The 24,429-nt window shown below is 38.6% G+C and overlaps 2 protein-coding genes across 3 annotated transcripts in view; both read left to right on the plus strand.

The window, feature by feature from the left end:
* The first annotated feature begins 315 nt into the window (after positions 1-315).
* sh3bgrl2 (SH3 domain binding glutamate-rich protein like 2) lies at positions 316-9,085 on the plus strand. Its single transcript, XM_005914371.3, has 4 exons — positions 316-612; positions 4,497-4,682; positions 6,521-6,601; positions 7,309-9,085. The coding sequence occupies exons 1-4, from the start codon at positions 568-570 to the stop codon at positions 7,321-7,323; spliced, it is 327 nt and encodes a 108-aa protein (XP_005914433.1). The 5' UTR covers positions 316-567; the 3' UTR covers positions 7,324-9,085.
* A 3,469-nt stretch (positions 9,086-12,554) lies between these two features.
* The window catches only part of LOC102313807 (deleted in malignant brain tumors 1 protein), a 51,049-nt gene continuing 39,174 nt past the window's right edge, over positions 12,555-24,429 (plus strand). Inside the window, exons 1-8 of one of the 2 annotated variants that reach the window (XM_042226636.1) lie at positions 12,555-12,736; positions 13,025-13,051; positions 13,175-13,486; positions 14,668-14,955; positions 15,071-15,385; positions 15,461-15,751; positions 20,167-20,457; positions 22,498-22,812. In XM_042226636.1, the coding sequence (XP_042082570.1) occupies positions 12,685-12,736; positions 13,025-13,051; positions 13,175-13,486; positions 14,668-14,955; positions 15,071-15,385; positions 15,461-15,751; positions 20,167-20,457; positions 22,498-22,812 (1,891 nt within the window). In that variant the 5' untranslated portion in view covers positions 12,555-12,684. The remainder of the gene's footprint in view (positions 12,737-13,024; positions 13,052-13,174; positions 13,487-14,667; positions 14,956-15,070; positions 15,386-15,460; positions 15,752-20,166; positions 20,458-22,497; positions 22,813-24,429) is intronic. The other variant, XM_005914370.2, reaches the window with a different exon arrangement.

The following is a 24,429-nucleotide window of genomic DNA, read 5'->3' on the forward strand; positions in this document are numbered from 1 at the left end:
CTCTCAATTAACACAATATTATTTGCATTTTGAGTATTTGGGCCTATAGCTGCATAAAAAATGGTTTTAAAATGGAAATGCTCATAAAATATACTTGATCCATAAAAGCAATGTCTTCACCAGAAAAGTCCTGACCATTATAAAATAATAAATTTCTTTTATGGTGGATCCACCTCAATATGACTCGGGAGTATATTTACAAAAGATATACAAATCAAAAATACTTCGGTATTAACTTCAGTAACTTAACGACATGGTTGTTTTAATTTGAAAGTGAGACCGGAAATGGATGTTGTTTATATATTCCTTTTAATGTAATGACGTGCGTTGAGCTGAGCTGTGAGTGGTGTGGGTGTAACAGTCAGCAGAAGCGCACGCTGTGTTATTGTGATGGCTCAGTTTGAATATTGGAGCCTGGTGTCTTCGCTCATCTAAAGCACATTTGCATAGTTTTCACAAATTTAGCGTTTTTTGTTCTTTTTTTTTATTTCTTGAAGGGTGGCAATAAACGAGGCTCGCTGCCACCAAACTGTTTTGCTGATCGTCTGACAGTAATTCGGGATTAAAATGGTCATCAAGGTTTACGTCGCCTCCTCAACTGGCTCTCTCGCGGTGAGTGTTTGCTAATGTGCCACAGAACTTGTTGACAGGTGCTTGGAAACAGTGCATTCAGAAACGCCGTGCGTAAATTTTCACTGCCACTTTATCGTTTGAACTCAATTATGTAATGGGACTAGGAGTGCGCCTGTTCGCGCTCAGCCACTTCAGACAGGCGCTGAAATCAGTCGGCATCATTTAGACAGGTGAGAAGGCTGCTCGGTAGTTAAGGTGCGCATTTCTGGTTAGGTGGACTTTGAAGTCTTCGTCTGTGCTGTGGACAGATCCTGTTAAAAGCTTTACTTATTTATTTATTTATTCATTTTTAATTCTCTAAAAGCACTGTATATGCACTTGCATCTCAATTGTATTACAATTAGTCTGGCTTGTGGCCTCGTATGAGGTTTAAGGAACACAGCGAAGCTGAAACAAACAAGCCTGTCTCTTCTGTGGGCATAAACAAGCATGATGTTCCCGTTAGGCTTCCTCTAAATGTACTGACAAAATAACAGAAACACCCTACTTCTTATTCTTACGTTAACTATACCCTCAGAAATTCCTGTAAATATCTAGTTTTGTCTGATTGACCCAGCATAAATATAAAGGGCATTTAAGTCCATGTGATTAAGTGGCATCCCAGAATATATTCGAGCGGATATTAAAACTATTATCAGATCAGGTTGATGTATAAACACAAAGAACAGTCTGGTTTTTATGGGATAAACAAATAGTAGACCTGCTGGCAGCTAGAATGTGATTCTTCCCAGTGAGATGTTGAACTGTGGTTCATGTCCAGTGTAAGTTTAGTCGGAGTACTTTTTCTGTTTTTTTTTTTCCTCACAGTTTTCTATTGTAAATATGATTTGTTTCTAACATTTGACAGGTTTTCACAGATTTTTATTAGTCTGTAATGTAGTGCACAATCAGATGAACCAGATGCAGCTGCAGTCCTGCTGCCCATTTTGGCAAACTGCAGTTGCCTGCCATAGAGAAAGTCCAGCTGATATTGAGCGTGGGCAGAAAAACCATCACACAACACTCCTGCAAGAATGCTAAAAGAGTTAGGTAATGGGACAAATGAGTAATATTTATGTTATCATGCTTCGTCTCTTGAAGAGGGCAGGCCAATCTTTGAGCGTTTACAAAGGAGTTATTTTTAACCCTATGACACATACATTCAAAACAGACAGACTCCCTTTTTTTTTTTTTCTCCCCCAGAGACAAGAAAGAGCCATGCTCGGTGGAATAGGTCCACCATTGAACCAGTATTGAGCTCATGTGAATCTAATCCACTTTGAATGCTCTTCAATTGAGTTACATGTGATTGAATAAAGATGAAAGGTGAGGCGTGTGTGTGTGTGTGTGCTGGAAAAATATAGTAGATAATGGCAATGAAAGATGGAGATGGTGGAAGATGACATGAAAAGCTGCAGTTTTAATACATCTGGAGAACGCAAAATACAAATGCTTAGGAAAAACTGTGTGTGTGTCCTCATTGGGTGGGGGGTGCAGCTCATGGTTTAATCTCAGCAAATTAGTGGGGCGGAATCTAATGAGCACAGAATGAATGAGATGTAAATCAGGTTATCCCCCCACTCTTTAGTAGATGTGTTATGTGTTAAGTCTCACCCAAATGACCTACTATGATCATAGTTTCTATTAATTAAAACTCTTTGCATTATGTAGCCTAATAACTGTTGAAATGTTGGCTTTGGGCACGCATGGGCAACCATTCTCTTAGGAAAAATCATTGTGTGCCACATGATTTTAGGCATAGTGTGAAGGTAAAAAAAAATGCACATAACCTCCTGATCTTTATCTTAACCAAAAACAAAAAACCTAAAACATGCACGTTTTTTAGAATTAAAAAAATTTCCAATCCCCAACATAGGTGTAATTAATTATCAGTAGCAGTGCTTTTCTATCACATGTCATTTATATTCCCTGTTTGTGACTGAAGGATTAATTCTCTCTTAAATTAATCCCCATGTTTCATTAAGTCCTCTCAAACACAGCGCGTTTACTCTTGTGTGCTTGATTGTTTGTCTTAAATCCTACATGTATGCACGCACACACACAAAATCTGAACTCACCCATTCCACTGATGCACTCTTTCGCTCGCACTCACAGGGGGCACCTCTTTCATTATTTAGGCCCACGCTGCCTGTCTTTCACCTCAAAGGACGACCAACCGTCTCATATATGCCGTGCTGTTTACTAGCACTGTGACAAACTGTATGCTTTTAGGAGTAAAAGTGAAGTGAAGGTTAAACCTGTGACCTGGACAAAAAAACCCAATTTGTCTCTTTTAAAGATTGCCAGTAACCATCATTTACTGTCCTATAAGTATCTTATCAGTCCAGATAAAGCTGTTTTATGACCACACACAGAGGAGCTTTTAGAGCGAGACAATAGATGACTTGAATCTTTGTTTGGGTGTGTGTTTTTGACCAAGTGAGCGGAACAATCCCTTGCTGTCTTTTAAGTTGGAACAAAAGGATTATTGTGGCTCCTTAATGTTGAGTAAATGTAAAAACACAGCAAAAATATTTTGCATTAAGACAGATTTTTTTGGGGGGAAAAATAAGGAAATGGATAATTGATGGTACATTTGGTCACAAGAAAGCCAATTCATCGTTCTTTTGTTGTTGTTTTTTTAGGGGGGGGGGGCAAATTGTTTTAATTAATCTGTTTTTTATGATGATAATGAGTGCTCAAGCATGCAGTCCATTGTTATGCTTGCATAAACAACAATGGCCTGCATGAATGTATAAACAAATTGGAAGTGGCAAATAGAATTTAGTATTACATTACGATTGATGTTGCTACCTAAACGGCTTCAAACTCTGAATGATTGCATATTCTGAAACAAGAAAAGGCCGTCCATAAAGGATTGGAGGACAAAGAGACAAACACTCGGCAACAGTTGCGGGTCTGAGACATTTGGACCATGCATCTAAAGTGTGTTTATGACCAAGTGTGGGAGTGTTCTGTTTTCTAAAAATATCCTTGGACTTTTCTTTCCCACAATTCACAAACACACTCTGTCCCAGAGTACTTGGGTCACTACTATAGGGAGTAGTTGCGTCCATCCTAGACCATAGCTGAAAAAGTTTGCTCCATAGGGCACTTTTAAGAATGGGGTAAAGTCCTGCATACAGCTGTAGTTGTAGATTGCCTATATAATGTGAGTGTCGCTTTAAATGTACTTCCACAGTACAGAAAGTATGTTCGCCTGTTTATCTGTTGCAGTAATGATTGAGTCGTGTCTAAATGATGAGAAATATTCAGATTTGTTACTTTAATAATGGAATAATAATGATGGTAACTGATAGGTTAATTGATGAATAATTATCCTTAAATCCAAATCTTGTAATTTGGCAATCGTATTGATATAAGACAAGACGTACAGTAGAAAAGGATTTTGCGTATTGGATTTCAAATGCAACGCCCTTTACTAATCTAATCAATAATCCTGCTTATTACCAACAAAGTTGATCTTCAGTTAATGCGTACACTGTACTCCCTCTGTTTGTGTGTGTGTGTGTGTTTGTGTGTGTGAGAGAGAGAGAGGCAGAGAGCGCTCCACTCACTCTTACTGGTGTCAGTTTACCATTTGTCATTTCAGGACTGCATTAAATACCTGACTGCTTAGCCAGGTGCCAGTGCTCAGAGGCAATGGATATGAAACACACACATAGAAACTACCATTTCTAACTGTACTTAACAACACATATATGAAGCATTTTAACCATGGCAGAGGGAAAGTAGTGTAGTTGAGCTTGAGCTTTTTGGTTTTATAAAATCCTCTATTCTTGTGACTTCTCTTTTTTGGATTCTTTTAAGAATTTTTCTATCTTTCTCTGCCCTTTTCTTTCTTTTTATCAATTGCCATCTAGGTAAAGAAACATCAGCAGGCAGTAGTTGGTTTCCTGGAGGCCAACCGAATCGACTTCCAGGAAGTAGACATTACGATGCTGGAGGAGCAACGGCTCTGGATGTACCGCAACATCCCCAGGGATAAGCAACCAGAGAAGGGCAACCCACTGCCTCCGCAGATTTTCAACGATGATCGCTACTGTGGTGTACGTGGTGGTGATGGGGTTATGTTTATCACATTTTTTATAACCAGACATATATTTTGACCACATCTTCCATTCCAGTGTTTAACAAGACTCTCAGTTGTATTTCTTTCCTGTTGTACCTGATAAACATTGGCTATGGTCTGATGATGACTTATCTTGGTTAGATATCTACTGATTACACTGGAATCACCTAAAAACTGCCCTCTGCCCCCAGAGGCATACTTGCATAATGCAGTATGGATTAATCTATGAAAATAATTATCTCCAGCTCAAGCCTTGAAATTATGCCTTGACCTTGTACTTTGCAGGTTGTGGTGGTGGGTGAGTTGTTCCAGGTTAAAAGCAAATGAAAGAAAATCTGCACTACAAAGCTTAGAGGACTGTTGCCCTCCATCTACAGATCAGTGAAACTCTCCTTTCTGTCCGTGTAAAGACATTTACCTGAACATTTAACCATGTCTTAATTAGGGAGGGGAATTGATTCCAATTGCGTTATTGATATCAGTGTTAGCAGCATAATGCAGTTTTGCTGTCTTGGACACAATTTCCATTTTTAAGAAAAAGAAGTGTCATTTCAACAGTACGTCTGAGTTGTTCAGCATGATAGGTTCAGGTAGCTCATTGCTCATTATGCCCTTTAATTATAAAATAAAAAGTTTTCATTAATTCATTTTTAACAGTGAACCCACACTTGAAAACAGACATTTCTGTAGCAGGTTGTGCGAAATCTCTCATTTAACTGTTAATCTGTCACTTAATTACTTTTGTGTAGTATGAATGGCCATTTGGGGGTTAGGTTTTTATCACTAGGAAAAGCTGTAAAACGTGTGAAAATACAGTCAAAAGTTCAAAATAGCTGAAATATCAAAAGGGAAATTTGGCTAGTTGAGTGCTTTGGCTTATATCTCAGAATCACCCAAAACACATGGCTTTTTCTTTCTCCTGTACTCAGTTTCAGATGAAACCTTTTATATAAATGAAGCAAGCAACTGCCAACAAAAGCAAATGATTTCACAGTTCAGTGTGTACTACTCCCTAAGTCTAAGTGAGAAATGGCTCTAATCAGAAAAGAATGAGAACTAGCTAAATTTGCCATTTGCCAGAGACAACCAATGCTTTGTGGGCTAGTATTCTGAAACCTCAAGAATAAAACATTATTCTTATTTTATATAAGTCATGGACAGCTTGACTGTACGTGGATCAGCAAACACAAAATGAATGTTCATAACATGATTTATGGTTCACCAGACTTTTTTTATTACTTTTTATTTTGTACTTTTTCCAAGTTTATAGAACATGCAAATCGTTAATAGCAAGCCAAATTATATCGGCATAATATATTATAATATATATAATATATATATATATATATATATATATATATATATATATATATATATATATTATATATATATATATATATATATATATATATATATATATATATATATATTTTTTTTTTATTATTATTTTTTTACAGAATGCTTGATGCATGGATTTCGCCAATTTTAAGTGTATGCCATTAGTTTACACTGATATGTGTCAATACATCAATCTAAGCAATCTATATGATGGTGATTTTGATCAGTTGCCAGTTTACATCCTCCATTGAGATTGCAGGCTGCTCTGTAATCCTGTCGTAATCCGGTTTCACGGATGGGGCAGATTATCTGCTCTGCTTGACATCACTCTGACTGGCCAAGGCTCTCAACACTGATCTACAATGTCAAACAAATATTTTAAAAGGAGACTCAGAAGGCCTGGTTTTTAGGGAAGCGTATAACCACCTTTCAATCTTCCAATTGCTCAAAACCTAACATCCTCCTCTCCTCCGACAGGACTATGAAGACTTCTTCCTGTCTAAAGAGAACAACACTGTATTTGCATTCCTTGGGCTCAGTTCCCAACCCTCTGTTAAAGTAAGTGAATGTGCATACACACGAAGCACATTGTTCTAACTGTAACTCAAACCGCTGACATGGTTTCCAGTCACATTTAACCCCCGGTGTTACTGCTTCATCAGCATCTTTACTCTCTGCAAACTTTGGTTTGTCGCTTATGTACTACATACTTTTAATTTCATGCACATCAGCTTTTTTGAGGAGTTGAAAATAGAGAATTCAGAAAAATCATGAAATCCCGTAGTTGTGGATTCAGTGAGCATATCTCCTCTCCTCAATATTAATCTTTTATGTCTTTCACTTAGATATCCTCTTAGAATTTATTATGTAATGATAGTTCCAATGCTTCTTCAGAAAGAGTTAGCTTTTGTGCTAAGAGTTGCAAGAAAAGTCAGTCCTTACATACAAGACCAGCTATACTGGTTCTTTTGAAAGAATGCAGAATTACAGGACCTATGTATCAAATATGAAAGAGACCTATTTTGAAACCCCACTAAAAAGCATGTATTTGATTTCTCCAAGTCACACCCATCTCTGTTCCTCGCCTAGATCTTGATTGGATAACTGAGTTAGAAGTGATTTGATTAGACCAGCAGTTTTTTTTGTTTCTTTGTTTCTTTTGTCTGGTTTTGGAGTACAAAAAAACTGGTGCAGCAGATATAAGAAATATTTTTCACACTAAGCAAACTGACTATTGTGCTCTCTCTCTTTTTCCCCCCCAACAGGATTCAGAGTCATAGATCAGACTGCTGGTACTTGTCCAGAATTAGTATCTCTTCCTGGATCTTGCTGCCTCCTTTTCCACACTTCTCCTTACAGCATTTTGCCAAAAGCTGTTACATGTGGACTTACCTCGTGTGACCTCTTCTGACTTGAAAAACTCCTTAAACTCTTTTCCACCATCACCAAGTTTCCAAGTGTCTGACTCTGAAGAAGTCAGAGACTTACTCACTGACACAGGAGATTAGCTTGATGAATCAGTTTCTTTCCTTTTTGTTTAACACACTGTGGCGGCATATACTGTTTCTGAATAAAGTAGCAAATATTCTGAGCTATTAGATGATGTAGCAGCTTCTGCCCTTTGGATAACCTAAATGTAGTGAGTAGGGAAGGGAAAGATCATGTGCAGCAGTGTAAAACAGATCATCTGAATATACCGCTGCAGTGTGTCTTTGTGTTTCTGTTTCAATCAGCAGCTGTTAATGACAACCAGAAACAACCTAAGCCTGTGTGTACCTGTGAGAGTGATAGTAGCCATCTAAACAAAAGACTGCAGCTGACAACGTAGCAGATGAGACCCAAGAATCATAATGCATATTAAGAATTAATAATAATTCTAAATATTTTTATGCTGAATCACCTTGATCTTGCTCTTATATTAATCCACTGCCAAAGTTTCTGCAAATAATTTGCCTGGTATTATTTTACTTGGCGCTGTTTAAAAAAAAAAAAAAAAAAAAGAAATCAAAATGACAAGTTTCTCAGTGCTTTGTGACCTCCCTACACTGTGTGACGCTCAGCTCCAGCAGTCTTCAGTTGTTGTACAAGTGTACGTATTCTTTTTTAAGCTGTTGATTAATAAACATTTGGTGCTAGTGAGTATTTACAGCAGGATGATGTGGGTTTTGTTAATCTGCTCACCAGTGCATTTTTTAAAATAGTCATTAACACTAAAGTCCATATTAGACGCAATTAAGCTGTGTCACAATCTGGATTAATTCTGTTTTTTAATCAAATTTTGCTATTGCTAAAACACAATTACCAATAACTGAGCCGTGACAGTGTGTATCATCCTATTACTACACAAGATTGATCATTGATCATCTAGTTATTGGTGAAAGTTTGAGAATTTGTAATGACAACCTGTGCCTCCCCTTCTTTCTATATTTATAAATGTGAAATGTGAGCAAACTACCCTCTGTGTGTTTAAATTTGATATATGTAGCATATCAGGTCCAGCTCTTTGTCCTTTCCTATTCATCTATATTCTGTGTTACCGCTCCCCAACACCAACGCTGATTATATTATTTACATTACTCCCCCCAGTCAGATGGATTTGGATGGTAGCTGATTTTAGGTTTACAGATGAAGGAAAAACCAGACACGCCATTTTTTCCCCTAAATGTTGTGCCATTGTGTGTAAAAGGATGTCTGAGTTGCACATATATCAGTCAAACGGCGTTGATCTTATACTTTCATCACTCATGACGATCACAACATTCCCGTTTTGCTGATTTAAGTGAAAGAAAATTGTGAAGCTTGTAAATTTTTGTGAAGAATATGTTAAATAACAAAGTCACTGCATGTACTGTGTTTCAACTTTCCCTGCGACTGCTTGTAAGAAGCTTTTTAGATTTGTACTCATGTGACACATTACTGTAAAGCATATTTTGCACAACAATGCTGATTATAATATTGTCAGTTAATTTGCATCTCTGTTTTTCATATGCATGTTATTATTCTATTACAATTTAAAACAATTAAAATAAGAGAATTACCATAGAGTCAGTATTGATTTAAAAGCAAATCAAACTGAGAATAGCAAACTGACAACTGAAGAGAACATTTAGAAAATCCATTTTCAATGGCTCTGTATGTCTTTTCTTGTGTTATGCCAATAATGCAAATTGTATGAACTGCCCTTTGAATTCAGCTTTCTGCTGATGGGTATCAGAGATACATTTCCTGTAAGGTTTCTCAAACAGGAACTTAATGGAAATATAAGATGACATATTGCAAACTCAGGCAGAGAATGAATAGCACCAAGTTGGACCATGTTTGCCTTCAGAACTGCCTAAATTTGTCATAGCAAGGATTCAACAATGTGCTGGAAACATTCCTCTGAGATTCTGGCACATGTGACATGATAACATCACGCAGTTCTGCAGACTTGTTGATTGACACCCAGAGGCCCAAAGCTAACTACAGAAAATCCCATACACGATTACACCACCAGCACCAGCCTTGATACAAGAATGGATCCATGCAGAGAACAACCACTCACTGGATATTTTTTCCAAAAATTCTAGAGATGGTTGTGTGAGAAAATTCCCAGAAAACCAACTTGTCTGACACCATTAACCATACCACATTTATAGTCCTTTAAATCATCTTTCTTCCCCATTCTGTTGCTTTTATCTTGTCTACATGCCTAAATGCACTGAGATATTGTCATGTTATTGGCTGATTGGACATTTGGATGGACCAGAAGCTGAACTGGTGTATCTAATGTAGTGGAGGGAAAGTTTATCTGGCTTTTTTTCAGTGGGGAAACAGGAGTGGCCACTAGTGGACCTGTGAAGAATGGCAGAACAATTCAAGCTGAAGCAGGGTGAACAGTTGGACGTTAAAAGTGTTGACGATACAGTGTTGTCTATAAAATATGTAAAAGAAATGGTCAAAATGCCTTAAATTAAAAACAAATGTATAAATTTGTGTCCACGGGTGAAGGGATGTTTGTAGGCCTAATTTCACAGCATCAAAGGTACCAGTTTCTCCAATTTCATTAAGTCATTGTGACTCCCACTATGTATTCCAATAAAGTACTTTTTTAAGGAAGAACAAAAGGCTAATGTTAGCACAAATATGAGCCAACAACATGATAATATACTGCTAGTGCTGAAATTGCTGTTGTAGTTGTAACCCTGGTATATACACGCCTTTCTACTTATTAGACTATTATCCTGTTTGTGACATGATTGGCCTGTTTTTCAGACCACCCACGGTGTTGTCAGGTAGGTTTGTGAGGTAATTTCCCATCAGAGAATCTCAGATTCTATAATGATTTACCCAGATGTCAATATGTGCAATATGTGCTTAACCTACTGTCCTTTCAAACTCCAGTATTCTCTAATGTTAGATCGATTCTCCCAATGATAAAATTTGGAAATAGAAAATTGCGTTGTTTACAATGTCTGGCTCCGTTTGGACACCCTAGACCACGAAGCCACAATCTTTGTGGCTGTGACCCATTTTAGTGAAAGATTGATTACAAGGACATCTTCACTGCATGTAAAATTTTAACAAATAAACCAGACAGCTTCTCAGAGGATTTTTATTTTTATTTTTAGATAAGCAATAAGACTTTGTAAGAAATAATATTAAATTAAGTGAACGGACAGTTTTATATATGCCAGGTCTCATAGAAATCTCTGAGATTTTATTATCTGGATAAATAAAGGACTGATAAATATATTATTTTCTTATTACATTATTCTCATGTAGCCAGTTCAAGATACTAAACTCTGGTTTCCTATTACTGTGCTTTATGGTGCTCTCTGTGCAACTAACCAGCAGATTAACTTTAGTTATGCCTGTTATAGATCAACCTGATATCATAGCAAAGCGTGTAATAGAGATGGCGTTCCAATATGTCCATTCCACACTTTGGATCTCTAAAGTGTGAAAATGGATGTTTCTTGAAGGTGTTTCACCTCTCATCCAAGAAGCTTCTTCAGTTCTAAAACCACATGGTGGAGAGTCCCAGGTATTTAATCCCTAGTGGAAGTTGTCCTTTAAGTTGTCAATTATTAATCATGTGTCTCACTACATGTAACTCATCTGTCTCGCCACCAGGGAAGGGATCTCAAAACTGTGTTGTAGGTGGTTGACAATTGGTGCGTAAGCCACCCTCTCTGTTCACGGATGGTCGTTCATAGTGTACATTGATGGCATCTTTCACTCCTTCAGTCTCAGATGCCATCTGAAGGTTTTGGGGCTGCAGTCTGCATTAGTAATGGCCTTAAAATGAAATTAAAGCTGATGTGAATGATAACTACAAGTAGGTTTAGCACAGAAGTAGGTCAGTCGCTAAGTTTACTGACTGATATTTCACAACAAGCAACCACAAAAGCATCCCTTTGACCTTGATTTCCTAATTATCTATGTTGTTGTGAGTAAATAATTACCTCTGCCAAAGGAGATATGTTCTTGGTAGCTGTTGCATGTGTGCATGTTTATGTATGTCTCATTCTATCTATAAACATGACAGCTTGCAAAGTTTTGAATAAATTGTGCCAAAATTTTGTAGGGGTGTAAAGTGGGGTCATCTTAACAATCAATATAAATTTACCTTACATTCAATACGATCTTCAAGGTTAACCTAATGAATGGCTATTGACAAAAACTTAACTGTGTATTGTTAGCATATAAAAAGTACCAAAAAGTACCAATACCAGAAGTAAGAGGTCACATTTGACCTTTGATCTCTCCTTCAAGGTCAAGTGATTGTTCTGAAGGTTATAGTAATGTATATAGAGATCTTCAAAATGAATTACCTAATGCCATTGCTTGTACTGACAACATATAGGCATATAGGGAATGATATATAAGGATTCAAAACATTGCATTACTTCTTTCTGACCTCTTCTTCAAGGTCAGAAAATGTTAAAATTTCATTAAAAATTATTTTGTTGTTTTTATTGGCAACATTTCCAAAAATAAACATTTAAACAAATTTTATAAACAATGAAATGAATGCTACATATGTAGTATATTCACATAAAAAATGACAACTGTTTATTTTTAAAATTATGGTAAGTATATTAAAATGAGTTTCAAACAGGGCAAATAACGAAAACTTGCACTTTGATTTGTTTATGCTCCATAACATAGTACTCATGTTTAAAAAGAACAAAGGCAACAAAGTTTTTTTTTTTAAATTTTATATACTGTACATAAGATATGCTATACAAATACTATTCCTTTCAAAGTAAAAACTGCCAGAGAATGAGCCACCTTGGTGGAGAGCTGCACTATCATTCTTGTTCTTATTGTCTTTCATTATCTTTTGCAACATCATGTAAAATGTTGCTTCTCTTTATGATGAATATGATAACTATTTAAAAAAAATAGTATATGTAGGCTTTAGTGAAAAACAAAATCCACTCATCGACTTGTCTTTAATGATTGATCAAAATGTCAATATCTCTCCAGTTTGCAATCCAAGTCCAGCTAGAGTTTGATTTATAGCAAGGAATTTGTTCATTGGGGTTTTTGTTCATCAGCTCATCCTTAGGGTGAGCAATTTATTACAAATACTGATTTCATTTTTAAAAGATTTCTAGTCGTTGTGACTTGTTGTGAGTCGTTGAAGACACAATATGATCCTCATTTTGGATGAAAAACAACAATTTATTTTTCACTTGTCTCTTGGTGAGTTACTGGAGTTTTTTCTCAGTTTGACTTCATGTGGACATATTTTTTCTTGAGTGGAAACATGGTTTGGTTGTGTGTTAGTATCATGAGTGAGAAGTGGGAGTTTATTTACTGGATCAGTTTAAAACTATCCAGGATCCTTTTGTCTTCCATATTTATAATATATTTAACAAATCATAGGTCTGACTACAGTGTAGACTGTTAACACAAAGTTTTATTTTGTATCTAAGTTCACATCTCCTGTCAGATTTAATCAGACTACTTTGCTATATATTTCTGCTGCAGGCCTGTTGATTTTGCTGCAGTTTACAGGTCAGTAAATAACCCATGAATATTAAGATAATTGGATTTCTCCATTAAAAAACTGCCTTTATGTTTTTAAGGTCTAGGTAAAACATTGAACATCCTTTGTGGTTTTGTTTTTCTCATATCCAGAATGTGAAAAAATTAAGCTGGTCGGACCTTCGCGTTGCTCTGGCAGAGTGGAGGTCTTCTACCAAGACAGTTGGGGAACTGTCTGTGATGATGAGTGGAGCATTGCCAATGCTGAGGTGGTGTGTCGAGAGCTAAACTGTGGGACAGCTATGGAGGCCAAAAACGATGCTTTCTTTGGACGTGGAAAGGATGAGATCTGGTTGGATGATGTACAGTGTGTTGGGAATGAGTCTTCCATCCTTCAGTGTCAGCACAAACCATTTGGGCAAAATAACTGTGGCCACAGTGAAGATGCAGGAGTGGTCTGTTCAGGTACGTCTAGATAATGTTTGACATATTTTGTTGTACATTACATGTACCCCATGCACAGGGTAAGATATGTATTCATTTATTTATTTTTGTTTATACACACATTTTAAGAACTTTGTCAGTCTAGTATAATATAATATTCTCTTAAGCTAGTGTCGGCAGGTAGAAGCTGAGACTTCTATAAGGATGTGTCAGCTGGAGTCGCAAAGACTGCTTAAACTGTTTTGACTAAAAATTGCTGTCTTGGTCGGTTTGAATAACTCTGGGCAGACCGAATGTTGAGAAAAATCTAAGCAGAGCCTTAGTTATGGTGGGAGCAGTGATCTTCCAAGAGGAATGGCTTCAGGAAAACAAGTTGCAGCACACGTGATTGTCAAGAGAAATTGACAACCAGCTTTTGACAATTGCAGCATAAGGGAGGATTCATTGATGCAGCCCTAACTATACGATTTAGCAAAAAGGAAAGTTTTTAATCTTAAAAGTAGAGATAGTGTCTGTCTCCTGAATCCAAACTGGAACATAACATAACATAACGTAACATAACATAACGTAACATAACATAACGTAACATAACATAACGTAACATAACATAACGTAACGTAACGTAGCGTAACGTAACGTAACGTAACGTAACGTAACGTAACGTAACGTAACGTAACCATATGTTTCGCCCCAAGAATAAAGAACTTAAGAATTTGAGCCAGTACATTAAAATGTAGTCAAATGTAATGGGAATTTCTTTATCTTTCCAGTCAACTTTAGTGACATTTCTTCAAACATTAACCCCATTCTTTTTTAATTAAAAAGGCTGCGAGTATAGAACTCTTGCTTTAAAAGTTTAATGTTGATTACAAACAATTATTTTGTGTATTTAAAGTCAATTAAAAATACCAGTTTTGATGCTGGTCTTAATTAAACAGGTCCTGCCCAAATAAACCTAAAAATTATCAAAATAATATACTAAAAGACTAACTTCCCCTTAGAGAGGTATTCCCCTTAATTGGAACCAAAAACTGGAAAATATCACTTTTCATAACTGAATTCAGTTTTGCTATAAAATTAGCTATAAATGTTCTCCCTTGTCTATAGTCTTAAGGTTATTAGGAAATACATAGAGTGGATTTCATATTTTTTCACAGTGTTATTTGTCATAGACTAACCATTTAGTTTTATATATTTTATAGGACATGTGCGGCTTGTCAATGGAACTCGTTGCAATGGCAGAGTAGAAATTTACCACGAAGCTCAGTGGAAACGAGTTTGCAGTGATTTGGGCAAACAAGCAGCTCATGTTGTGTGCCAAGAAGCTGGTTGTGGCGATCCACCCACTCAGACTGAGACATTGTATTTTGGAGATGCACGTGCCCTGCCTGCAATCAAAACCATCTGCTCTGGAAATGAGACCTCTGTCTCACAGTGCTCACTTCTAAAAGTCAATGAAAGTTGTGAAGATGCTACTGTTGTCTGTGGAAGTAAGTCACACATGTGCTCACAAAACTATCACTAATTTGTTGTAAAAGTGACACTGTTAGAATCTGCCATTTCTGAAAAAACTTGCCCTTAATTTTTTTTTTTTTAAATTAACAGACAGTCAACCCATTCGGCTGGTGAATGGGACTAATCGCTGCTCTGGTAGAGTGGAAATCTACTATAGTTCACAATGGGGAACAGTCTGTGATGACAGATGGGGAATGCAAGAAGCAACTGTCGCATGTCGAGAGATGAACTGTGGGAATGCTCTCTCAGTCAAATATAAGGCTTACTTTGGGAGAGGTCAAGATCAGATTTGGCTGGATAAGATGGAGTGCACTGGTCATGAGATGTTTCTTGCTGACTGCCCTCACAAAGGTTTTGGAGTATATGACTGTAACCACAGTGAATATGCTGGTCTCGTGTGCTCAGGTAACACAGGATGTATTCTGAGTTTCAAACCTGAGTTTTAATGAAAATCCTAAAAACCCAAATTCTGCTTTGCAGAGACAGTCAGATTGATCAATGGAACTGACAGCTGTTCTGGCAGAGTGGAGGTTTTCCATGATGGCCGATGGGGGAAACTTTGTAGTAATAACTGGGGCCTTAAAGAAGCTGCAGTCCTATGTAAGGAGCTCAACTGTGGAGATCCAAAAAATTCCAAGGACATCTTTTACTTTGGTGACAGCTCACTGCAAGGGTTCACAAGTAGATGCTCTGATAATGTGAACTCTATCAGCCAGTGTCAACTGCAAGAACACAGAGGGTCATGTGAAGGTGTTTCTCTTGTATGTTCAGGTAAGAGACAAAAACTATAGATATGCTCCTCTAGTGCTTTCCAAGAATAACAAAGGTCATGTTTGCTCATTAAGAAAAGACTAGCCTATGTGCATTCTTTAGTTTTACCTTGTGATATGGCAATTATTTAATGCATGGTCACAGAGTTATTTCACTATTAAAATTACCAGCATTTAGCAAATACAACTTTAATGTGAGACAGCAGATAAATATTAACCACTTACAATGCTAAATTCTATTTCATTTGACAATGTACTAATATCAGCCAGCAAGGGTAATACAACCCCTTCGCTTTAACTACTTTTATTATCAACAAAAGTGAAAAATTGTGAAGCGGAAGGAGAAAAAAATATGTAAATGTCTACATCAATCAATCTAGGCTTAATTTTAAGCAGACTGATTATAGAATTCTGCAGACCACTTTGAGTGATAAGCATGTTGAAATTAACTCAATCAAAAGTAGCTGATTTTTTTTATGCTAAATAAAACATAAAATAAAGAGCAAAAAAAAAAAAAGGACAGCTTCTGTTTAGACCTCAGCCACACATTAGTCATGAGGTCATATTCACAAACCAGTAGAGTTAGCAGTCAAACATTGTCAACACACTGTTAAATTCTTTTTTTCCTTCATGACTTACTTTGTAGCATTTTTGATGCATAGAAGGGGGAACACAGGAGTCCCCTTTTATATGTGCACATCTATACTAACCACTACCATTAGGTTTAATGAAATTTAGAAGAAAAAGGGGTGAAAAGGCGCCAGATAATAGACATGGCCTTATCCTTTTTAATAAACAAAATATTAAAGTTATTTTAATTTTTCATTCACAAACTTAACATTTGAGAATGGAAAGAAAAAATCTTGATATTAATATTAATGTTGTTTATTTTTTGTTTATGTGTCTTCATCTTTTGCTTCTTTGTTTTCTTTTTCTCCTTGTTTTTGAAACAATGGGGAGCCAATAGAGATGAGCAAGTTTGAGATCCCAGCCGCTACAAAACTATGCTGATATTTGGCTTTATGTCTGTGTCATAAACTGTGTGTGGCAGGCAGGAAGGGAGGACCGAAATGCAGACTCCAGGATGTGAAACGTAAACTCATAAACAGCTTTATTGCTGAAAAAGGAATGCCAACCAAGTCCAGAAATAAACAAAAACAGAGTTTAACCTCCTAGGACCTGGCACCCACATACGTGGACATCAGATTTTGGGTTGTCTAGACCAAAATATTAAATTTTGCTCTACAAGGGCCTGATATCCACTTACGAGGACATTATGCTGCCACTGTTCCATCAAAATTTTAAACAAATATCCTCATCCTCAGCTCTCATTTTTCTTAGGAACAAAAATCGGGTAAAAGAAAAAATCTGGTGATTCTTTGTTTTTACATTCATTGGGTCCCAATATGCCCAAATATCAAAGAGAAATTAAAAATGCATGCCGTGGAAGAGTTCGGGTCTTAGGAGGTTAAAACAAAAAATGCTGAAGTTTAGGAAAACAGAGTCCACAAAATCAAAATCCCAGCAGCAGAAGTCTAAAACAAAACCGAGGAGCTGGGTCAACCATGAATCCAAAGAGGCACTTTCTTTTCAGCTGGCGGTTATCTGGAAGTGCTATATAAATAAATTGCTTGCTTGCTAAAGCCAAAAGAAGTTCTGGAAGCCGCAGGTGGTGCTGCTGCAGGTGACGGCGCTGCAGATGACGCAATGGAAGCCGCAGATGGTGGAGCAGGTGATGGATGTACGGGCTCACCAGAGGCGTCAGCGGACACAAGGAGGTGCTGGATGGGCTCTCCTGAGCCTCCAGCAGGAGCAGGTGTCGACTGAGCAGGTGACTGACTCTGAAGTTGCTTCCTCCGGGAAACAGGAACTAGGTGCTGGGCCTGGCCGAACACCAGCCTTCCCCACCCAAGGAACAGATACGGATGCAGTGACGAACTGGTTTTTTGGCTGCCCTTACCCTGGGAACCGGTGTAGGTGCAGGAGTTAGCTGGACCTCTGCCTCTCCCACCCGAGGAACTGAAACAGGTGCAGGAGTCAGTAGGGTCACAGCTGCTCTCAGCCTTAAAACCGGGATAGGCGCAAGCACAGGCAGGTTGTCCGCCATCACCACCCGAGGAGCTGATATGGGTGCAGGGACCAATGAAGCCTCTGCCAGCCTGGGGACTAAAGCAGGGACCAGCTGGGCCTCAGCCACCCTCACCTGACGAGCTGGTACATGTGCAGGGGAAAGCCGGGCCCGAGCAGCCCTGGGAGCAGATGGCAGAGAAGGCTCACCAGAGCCTCCAGCTGCAATAGAAGACAGAATCTCCCGGGGTCCAGAGTAACCTCAGACGTCCAGCTCAGTCTCCGGATTAGGCCCAGGCAAAGTCACAGTCACTGGCAAAACAAGGTTAATGGTGCCAAACACAGTTTCACAAAATATAGATTTAGGGCTGGTTGTAGAGCAGGGTGATATGACCAAAAATATTTATCATGATATACATTTGAAAATTTGTGATAATGATATAACTGACGATATAATTGACACTGGACAAAATACTTTACAACTCCACAACTTTATTTTGTGCAAAACAACCCCCATCAATGTATTTTCACTTACACAAGGAGATGTTTTTTATGTGCATTAAAGTTATATAAAAATTTAACAGTGCAAATGCAAATTCCTTGCTGACAGTTTAACCAAAAGGCATTTCCAGTGGAAATTGGCCGACATAACCATGTCTAATATCCACAAAACTTAAAAAGACGTTATACACACACAATACAGTAATATTATGTTGCAGCACAGTACGTATCACTCCGCGAGGCTCCTGCCTATGATAGCCGTAATGCTCTGACAATCCATCAAGCTTGTACTGAAACATTTGACAGATTTTCGAGCACCGTGTACCACATAAAATCGTTTCGAGGTCAGTAAACACAACCAGAATTCATACATAAGGCACATGGGATTATAAGGGGCACTGTCAACGATCCGCTTTCGCCCTTCTCATTCTCTGTCGTCGCCATGCTTTTTCCACCATGTGCATATGAAAACAAAGGCACTGCGCATGCGCGTTTTACCCATATTCTATCGCGATATTTCGTTTTCTTATCGTTGCCCAACATTATACCGGTATTACTGTGAACAGTATGATATGGCCCAGCCCTAGCTGGTTGGCCTTAGAAAATCTGCTGTTCTTAAGCTCTCCAGGTTAGAACTAGCAGTCTTGGGAGAAGTTATCTCAGGAAAGCTGAACTTAGTCTTTGAGGTGGCCTGCTCATGGCTATAAGCCTCCTTGGCTACCTTAACCATCGTTGCTACAGGAGGGTCTTTAGAATTACCACTACTGGTGGTAATTTGTACTTTACAGTCTGGTTGTGTGTCAGTCAGTTTTATGCTTGATAGGCACAAGAGTACAGTCATCACCTTAGTGAGCCCTGAGACGCAAACCTCACTGGTTTCCAGGACAGGCACAAAATTACTCTCAGAAACTTCAAGCTTGGAAACACAGGAATCCCTGAAATTACAGTCACTCTCAGAAACACAGTCACAATAACCCTCCAGTGCAGATTTTACAAACTGTCCAGCACTGTTCAACCCATATGAGCTGGAGTCTGTAGGCATGCTGACTTAAAACTAGTGTTCAATGATGAGGCAGTGTTACTCACAGGACGTGGAGGCTCAGAAGAAAAAATTGTCTTTGGCTGAGACTTGGAACGGCGTGAACACCGCTTCCTCCTGGGAACTGTGCACAAGTGGCGGATGAGCTGGATGGTGATGTTGAGGCACAGGTGTTGATGGTGAGATCCTCCCTTTGGAGGGATGGAGGATCAAAACTAGCGGCAAGTGCTATTGCCAGGTTGGCTGGGGCCAGGAATGTACCAGGCTGCAGACCTCTTGCTGGCACTCTTCCTTCTCTCCCTCGTGGGTCGGAATGATCCACCGCCCCCGCAGAAAGATGATTTGGCATGCATACTCCTCAAAACTCCCGAACATTAAGTCTGCTGGGTCCATAGTGTGGTCATGATCTTCTGTCATAAACTGGGTGTGGCAGGCAGGAAGGGAGGACCCAAATGCAGACCCCAGGATAGGGCTGCGCTATATCATACCGTTCACGGTAATACCGGTGTAATGTTGGGCAACGATAGGAAAATGAAATATTGCGATAGAATATGGGTAAAACGCGCATGCGCAGTGGTACTATAGAGTAAACTTAAGACCAACAAAGTGGACTTAAATATAATACAAAATGACAAAAACACAAGAAAAACTCCAAACACTGGGTACATTAAACCAAGACCATGACAGTCTGTGTGATAAAAAAAAAAAGAAAAGAAAAATTAATGTAATTAAAAAACAAAAGTTAGATTTAATGTATAGTAATATAATATAATAATATTTGTTACACTAATATAACAACTGATTTCCAGGTAATGCGAGATTAACCGGTGGATCCACTCATTGTGATGGACGAGTAGAGTATTTCAATAAAGGCCAGTGGGGGACTGTGTGTGCTGAATCCTGGGACATGAATGATGCAGCAGTGGTGTGCAGACAGTTGGACTGTGGGAAGCCTCATAAGCTTATTCAGCTTGGTCCTGGTACAGGAAACATCTGGACTGATCAAATTAATTGCAATGGAGAAGAGTCTACATTGACTCAGTGTCCAATAGAACCATCTCATTGCAACAACACTGTAGTGGCTGGTGTTTTCTGCACAGGTAAGAAAAACATGGAAACGCAAGTCTGAAATTTTTTTTATGCTGTGTAACATATGAATAAAAACAGAATGTAATAATTTGGACATCTCATAAACCCATACTTGATTCACAATAGAACATAAAAATACCAAATCTGAAATTTTCTTGGGAAAACATGGAATCTGCGTCCTCCCAAATAAAGAGGAGAGGGATTTGTTATCAGCATTTAGTTCAATTTCTATTAGAAAACAAACTGCACCCTGTTTAGTTCATTATAGAATGAGCGTCAGTATCAATATGAATGCCTGAATGCATGAATGCCTATGAAACTGGCACATGTGGAAGTAGATCAAAAATGGTGAAATGTGTATATAGGTTTTACAGCAACAGGATCCTCCATTAGAGCAGCAGCCAAGGGAGATGGTCCTATAATGGCATGAATATTGTGATGCACGTATTGCCAATTTTACCTTATAAGAAGTATGGTTGAATCATTCCGGTGATGGACAGGAAACAGCAGAAACTCAGGAGGACATCTCCTAATAACTATTACCAATGCTAGTACCAATCCATGAAAAAAAAATGACAGAAAGTAGTAGAAATGCATGGAGAGCCATAATAAATAATCTAAAGTAAATGCACATGACTTGAAAGAAGGCAAAATGACTTGACGAAAGAGATTTAGATGGCCAAACAGGGGAGGAAGTTAAAGGATGGGGAGCCCGGAAATTTCAGCAGGATTTTATTATCTAAGATGCCTAAAGTGCCCAGAAACTTGCCACAAGGTGCACAAATTGATTTTTGATCTGAGAGGGGAAAGTTTGAGATGGCTTAAGATGAGTGAAAAGCCTGGATTTGGCTAGTAGAATCAGTAAGCAGACACTTGCCAGTCGCAGAGGCTTGTTAAACTAATGGAAAAGGTTGAGGGTTTTAATTATTAGCATTAGGAACGCTGGTTTGAGCGGGGAGTCAAGAAGACCTAAGGGTACATCTTTCACCATCTTACAATGCTATGATTGCAGCCATTCCCCACCTCTCTGTGAATGGCGCTCATGGGCTTTCATCAATGGTCTTTGATCAGCGGTTGTTGATTAATGGTCATGACAATTTGCATACTAATCATCAAGTAACTGACCTCACAACCCATTGTTCTTTCGGTTGGCTAGTTTCAGTCATTGTGCAAATGTACTGTTTATAAGGTTGGGGAAACCTGCAGTCAGCTGAGACTGAAGAAGCCCCTTGAATGAGTGACAAAACGTTTCTCCCACTGAAAATGCCACATCCAGATGAACAGAATCAACCTTTTGGCATTTACTTACCTAGATTATTGAGCATGAATCAAGATGTGAGCATCTAATAGTGTGAACGTGACAAAGACATGGACACGATTGCACGAAGGAGACTGTAAAGGAGAGGTGCAATGAGATTTAAAGTATGCAGCATGAATGCCGACCGGCCTCGAGAAGGCTGGGGAAAAGGTGATCCAACTAGACTAGTGATGTCATGAAGCGCTTGACAGCATGGAAAAGTTGGAGTGATGTGAAGGTTAGATGTAGCTGGCAGCACCTGGGAGCGGAAAGATGTGAGACCATTGGTGTTTCTTATTGAACTTATCAATAAACTTCATTACAACAGCATAGATACTGTTGAATAACTGGCTTGCAATTCAGACAATTCACCAATTGAAAACATTTTAAGCATCACAAAACATGACACAGAAGACTCAGCACGTTTGAGTAGGTAGAACCCTATGTCATCCAAAATTGGAATAACATTCCTATTACAAAAGTCTAGAAACTGGTATCCTCAGTTCCCAGATCTTTACAGACTGTTTTTAAGAGAAGAGGGGATGCACAGAATGGTAAACTTGGTGGAAAACAAACCTTTTCCAACTTTTTTGGAACATTGCCATAAAACTCAAAAGAAGTGAATATTTTCTAAAGTTGTACATGTTCTCAATTTAAATTCAAATAGTATACAATATACCTAAATACATCACAGTTGTTTGTTGGTCATTCTTCCATACCTGTGGCTACATATTTAGTTTATTTGCCTTCACAGGAAGCTTGGCGGTCCGCTTGGTTAACAGTACTGATGAGTGCTCTGGAAGAGTGGAGGTTCGTCATGATGACCAGTGGCACACAGTGTGTGACACGGACTGGACTCTAAGTAAAGCTGGAGCGGTGTGTGAGTCGCTGCAGTGTGGACGTGCCGTGAAAGCTCATGGTGGTGCTGTTTTTGGCCGTGGCAGTGGGTCAGTGGTGGAGGCTAGCAATTCATGTTTCGGCAATGTGACATCTCTTCAGCAATGCTCAGTCGAAGGTTTTACAAGAGCAACCTGCGGGCATGAATATGATGCTGGTGTTCTCTGTGCAGGTAAATCCTTATTATTATGTTCAAAATTCAAACATAATTTTTTACGAGATCACAAACAGTATAAATTATTGCTGTGATGTGATGTCACCAACTGTGGTGGTGGTGGGAGGGTAACTGGTAAACTACACGCTTATTGGTTAATAATTACAAGTTGTTAGCCACTGATCATACTTTGAAACAGATAATGACTGAGATTTATGCACTTTTTTTTCTCTTTGTTCCCAAGGGGTCACCAGAGCAGATGAATCTGTATTTTTGATTTGGTACTGACTTCAAAACAGATACTCTTTCACATTTAACCCTGCCATTTAATCTGTCTTCAAACGGGCACTGGGATTACACTGACTTTCTCTCATTTTCATGGTTTCTGTTTTTTTTTCTTGTTTTTTTTTTTTTTTTTGTGGGTTTATTATTTGGTGGGTTTCTTTCTACATTTTTAGCCTTTTGTGTCTATTAGTTTTTTCAAGTGCGTCCTAGTTTAGTTATTCATATTTGTAGTTCTTAGTTCCTTGTCTAATTTTTTAGACATTTCCCTGTATGTAGTCTGTCTCTTCTCCACTTGTTTCCCTTTCTGTTTGTGTGTCTAGTCTGTCTCTCTCTATTCTGTACTTCCCGTCTTATTTTGTAGTCCCTCATCATGTGTGCTGTTTTCTGTCACTCTTTGTGTCCCCTTCCCTCTGTGTCAATTCAATTGTCTACGATTGTGGTCGATTGAACATATGCATTTATGTTTTTTATTTTGGAATAGGCAGAACTTGCTCTCTTCCTCGCTGACTCTACATCTGTCGTTATGTCACACATTGGCTCACTATTTCTTGTACCAAAACACACCACAAGTTCCACCACTACTAAATATTACATGTTATTGTGCAGCACACAAGACCGACAGTGCACAGTGTGCTTTGAGGTAGCAGCCAAGAAAGATATAGTTTGTCTGTGAGCATCCATGTGTACATGAAGCAGGCATGGAGGAGATCCAGGCCCCAAATATCTAGAGGCCCCCCAGAGCGCGAGAGCCCAAGGAAGACCATTGGAGGGGCAACTGCCCCACCCTCCTGGAAAGAACTGAGGAAAGCCCCAGATGTTGGGTCACCCAGCAGTCCTGGTGCGGAAGCCACGGGGGGAGACCCCATACCTTTCTCCACACGCTCATATGTGGTGCTGCTGCGTGCTGTTCTAAAGTGCATTTAAAACACGGGAGGGCCATGGTGCTTTCTGCCAGAGAGCAGCAGGTGTCAGCACGGCCCCTCACGAGAAGCTATGGAGTTCTTAATAAACTGCTTAATGGAATCTATTTGACAGCTTGTAATTTATATTGTTAATGCTTGAATGTTTTTCCTCAGTTAAATCAACAGTAAATGGACCTGAGCTTTAGCACCAAAATTTCCTGGTTACATTTGGTGTAAGACTGTGTTTTGGGTTAAAATACACCTGTTGCTGAAGTTAACCACATTTTAAAGTTTCTTGGACATACGAACTGTCCAGTATGAGCTATTGTCTGAAAAGGGGGACAGCCATTAACCTCTTTTGGTTGCATTTCAGATAATGATGGACACTCATCAGCATACAGCATGTTGAAGATATCCTTAAAAATCTGATAATACTGGATTTAAAAAA

Source organism: Haplochromis burtoni, unplaced genomic scaffold, assembly GCF_018398535.1.
Source record: "Haplochromis burtoni strain Fernald_Lab_line unplaced genomic scaffold, NCSU_Asbu1 Contig_8, whole genome shotgun sequence".
In the NCBI taxonomy this organism is placed as follows: Eukaryota; Metazoa; Chordata; class Actinopteri; order Cichliformes; family Cichlidae; genus Haplochromis; species Haplochromis burtoni.

Coding starts and splice junctions, on each gene's coding strand:
- sh3bgrl2 (XM_005914371.3), top strand. CDS start 568: ATGGTCATCAAGGTTTACGTCGCCTCCTCAACTGGCTCTCTCGCG. Junction 613..4,496: donor CCTCAACTGGCTCTCTCGCG/GTGAGTGTTTGC, acceptor ATTGCCATCTAG/GTAAAGAAACATCAGCAGGC. Junction 4,683..6,520: donor ACGATGATCGCTACTGTGGT/GTACGTGGTGGT, acceptor CTCCTCCGACAG/GACTATGAAGACTTCTTCCT.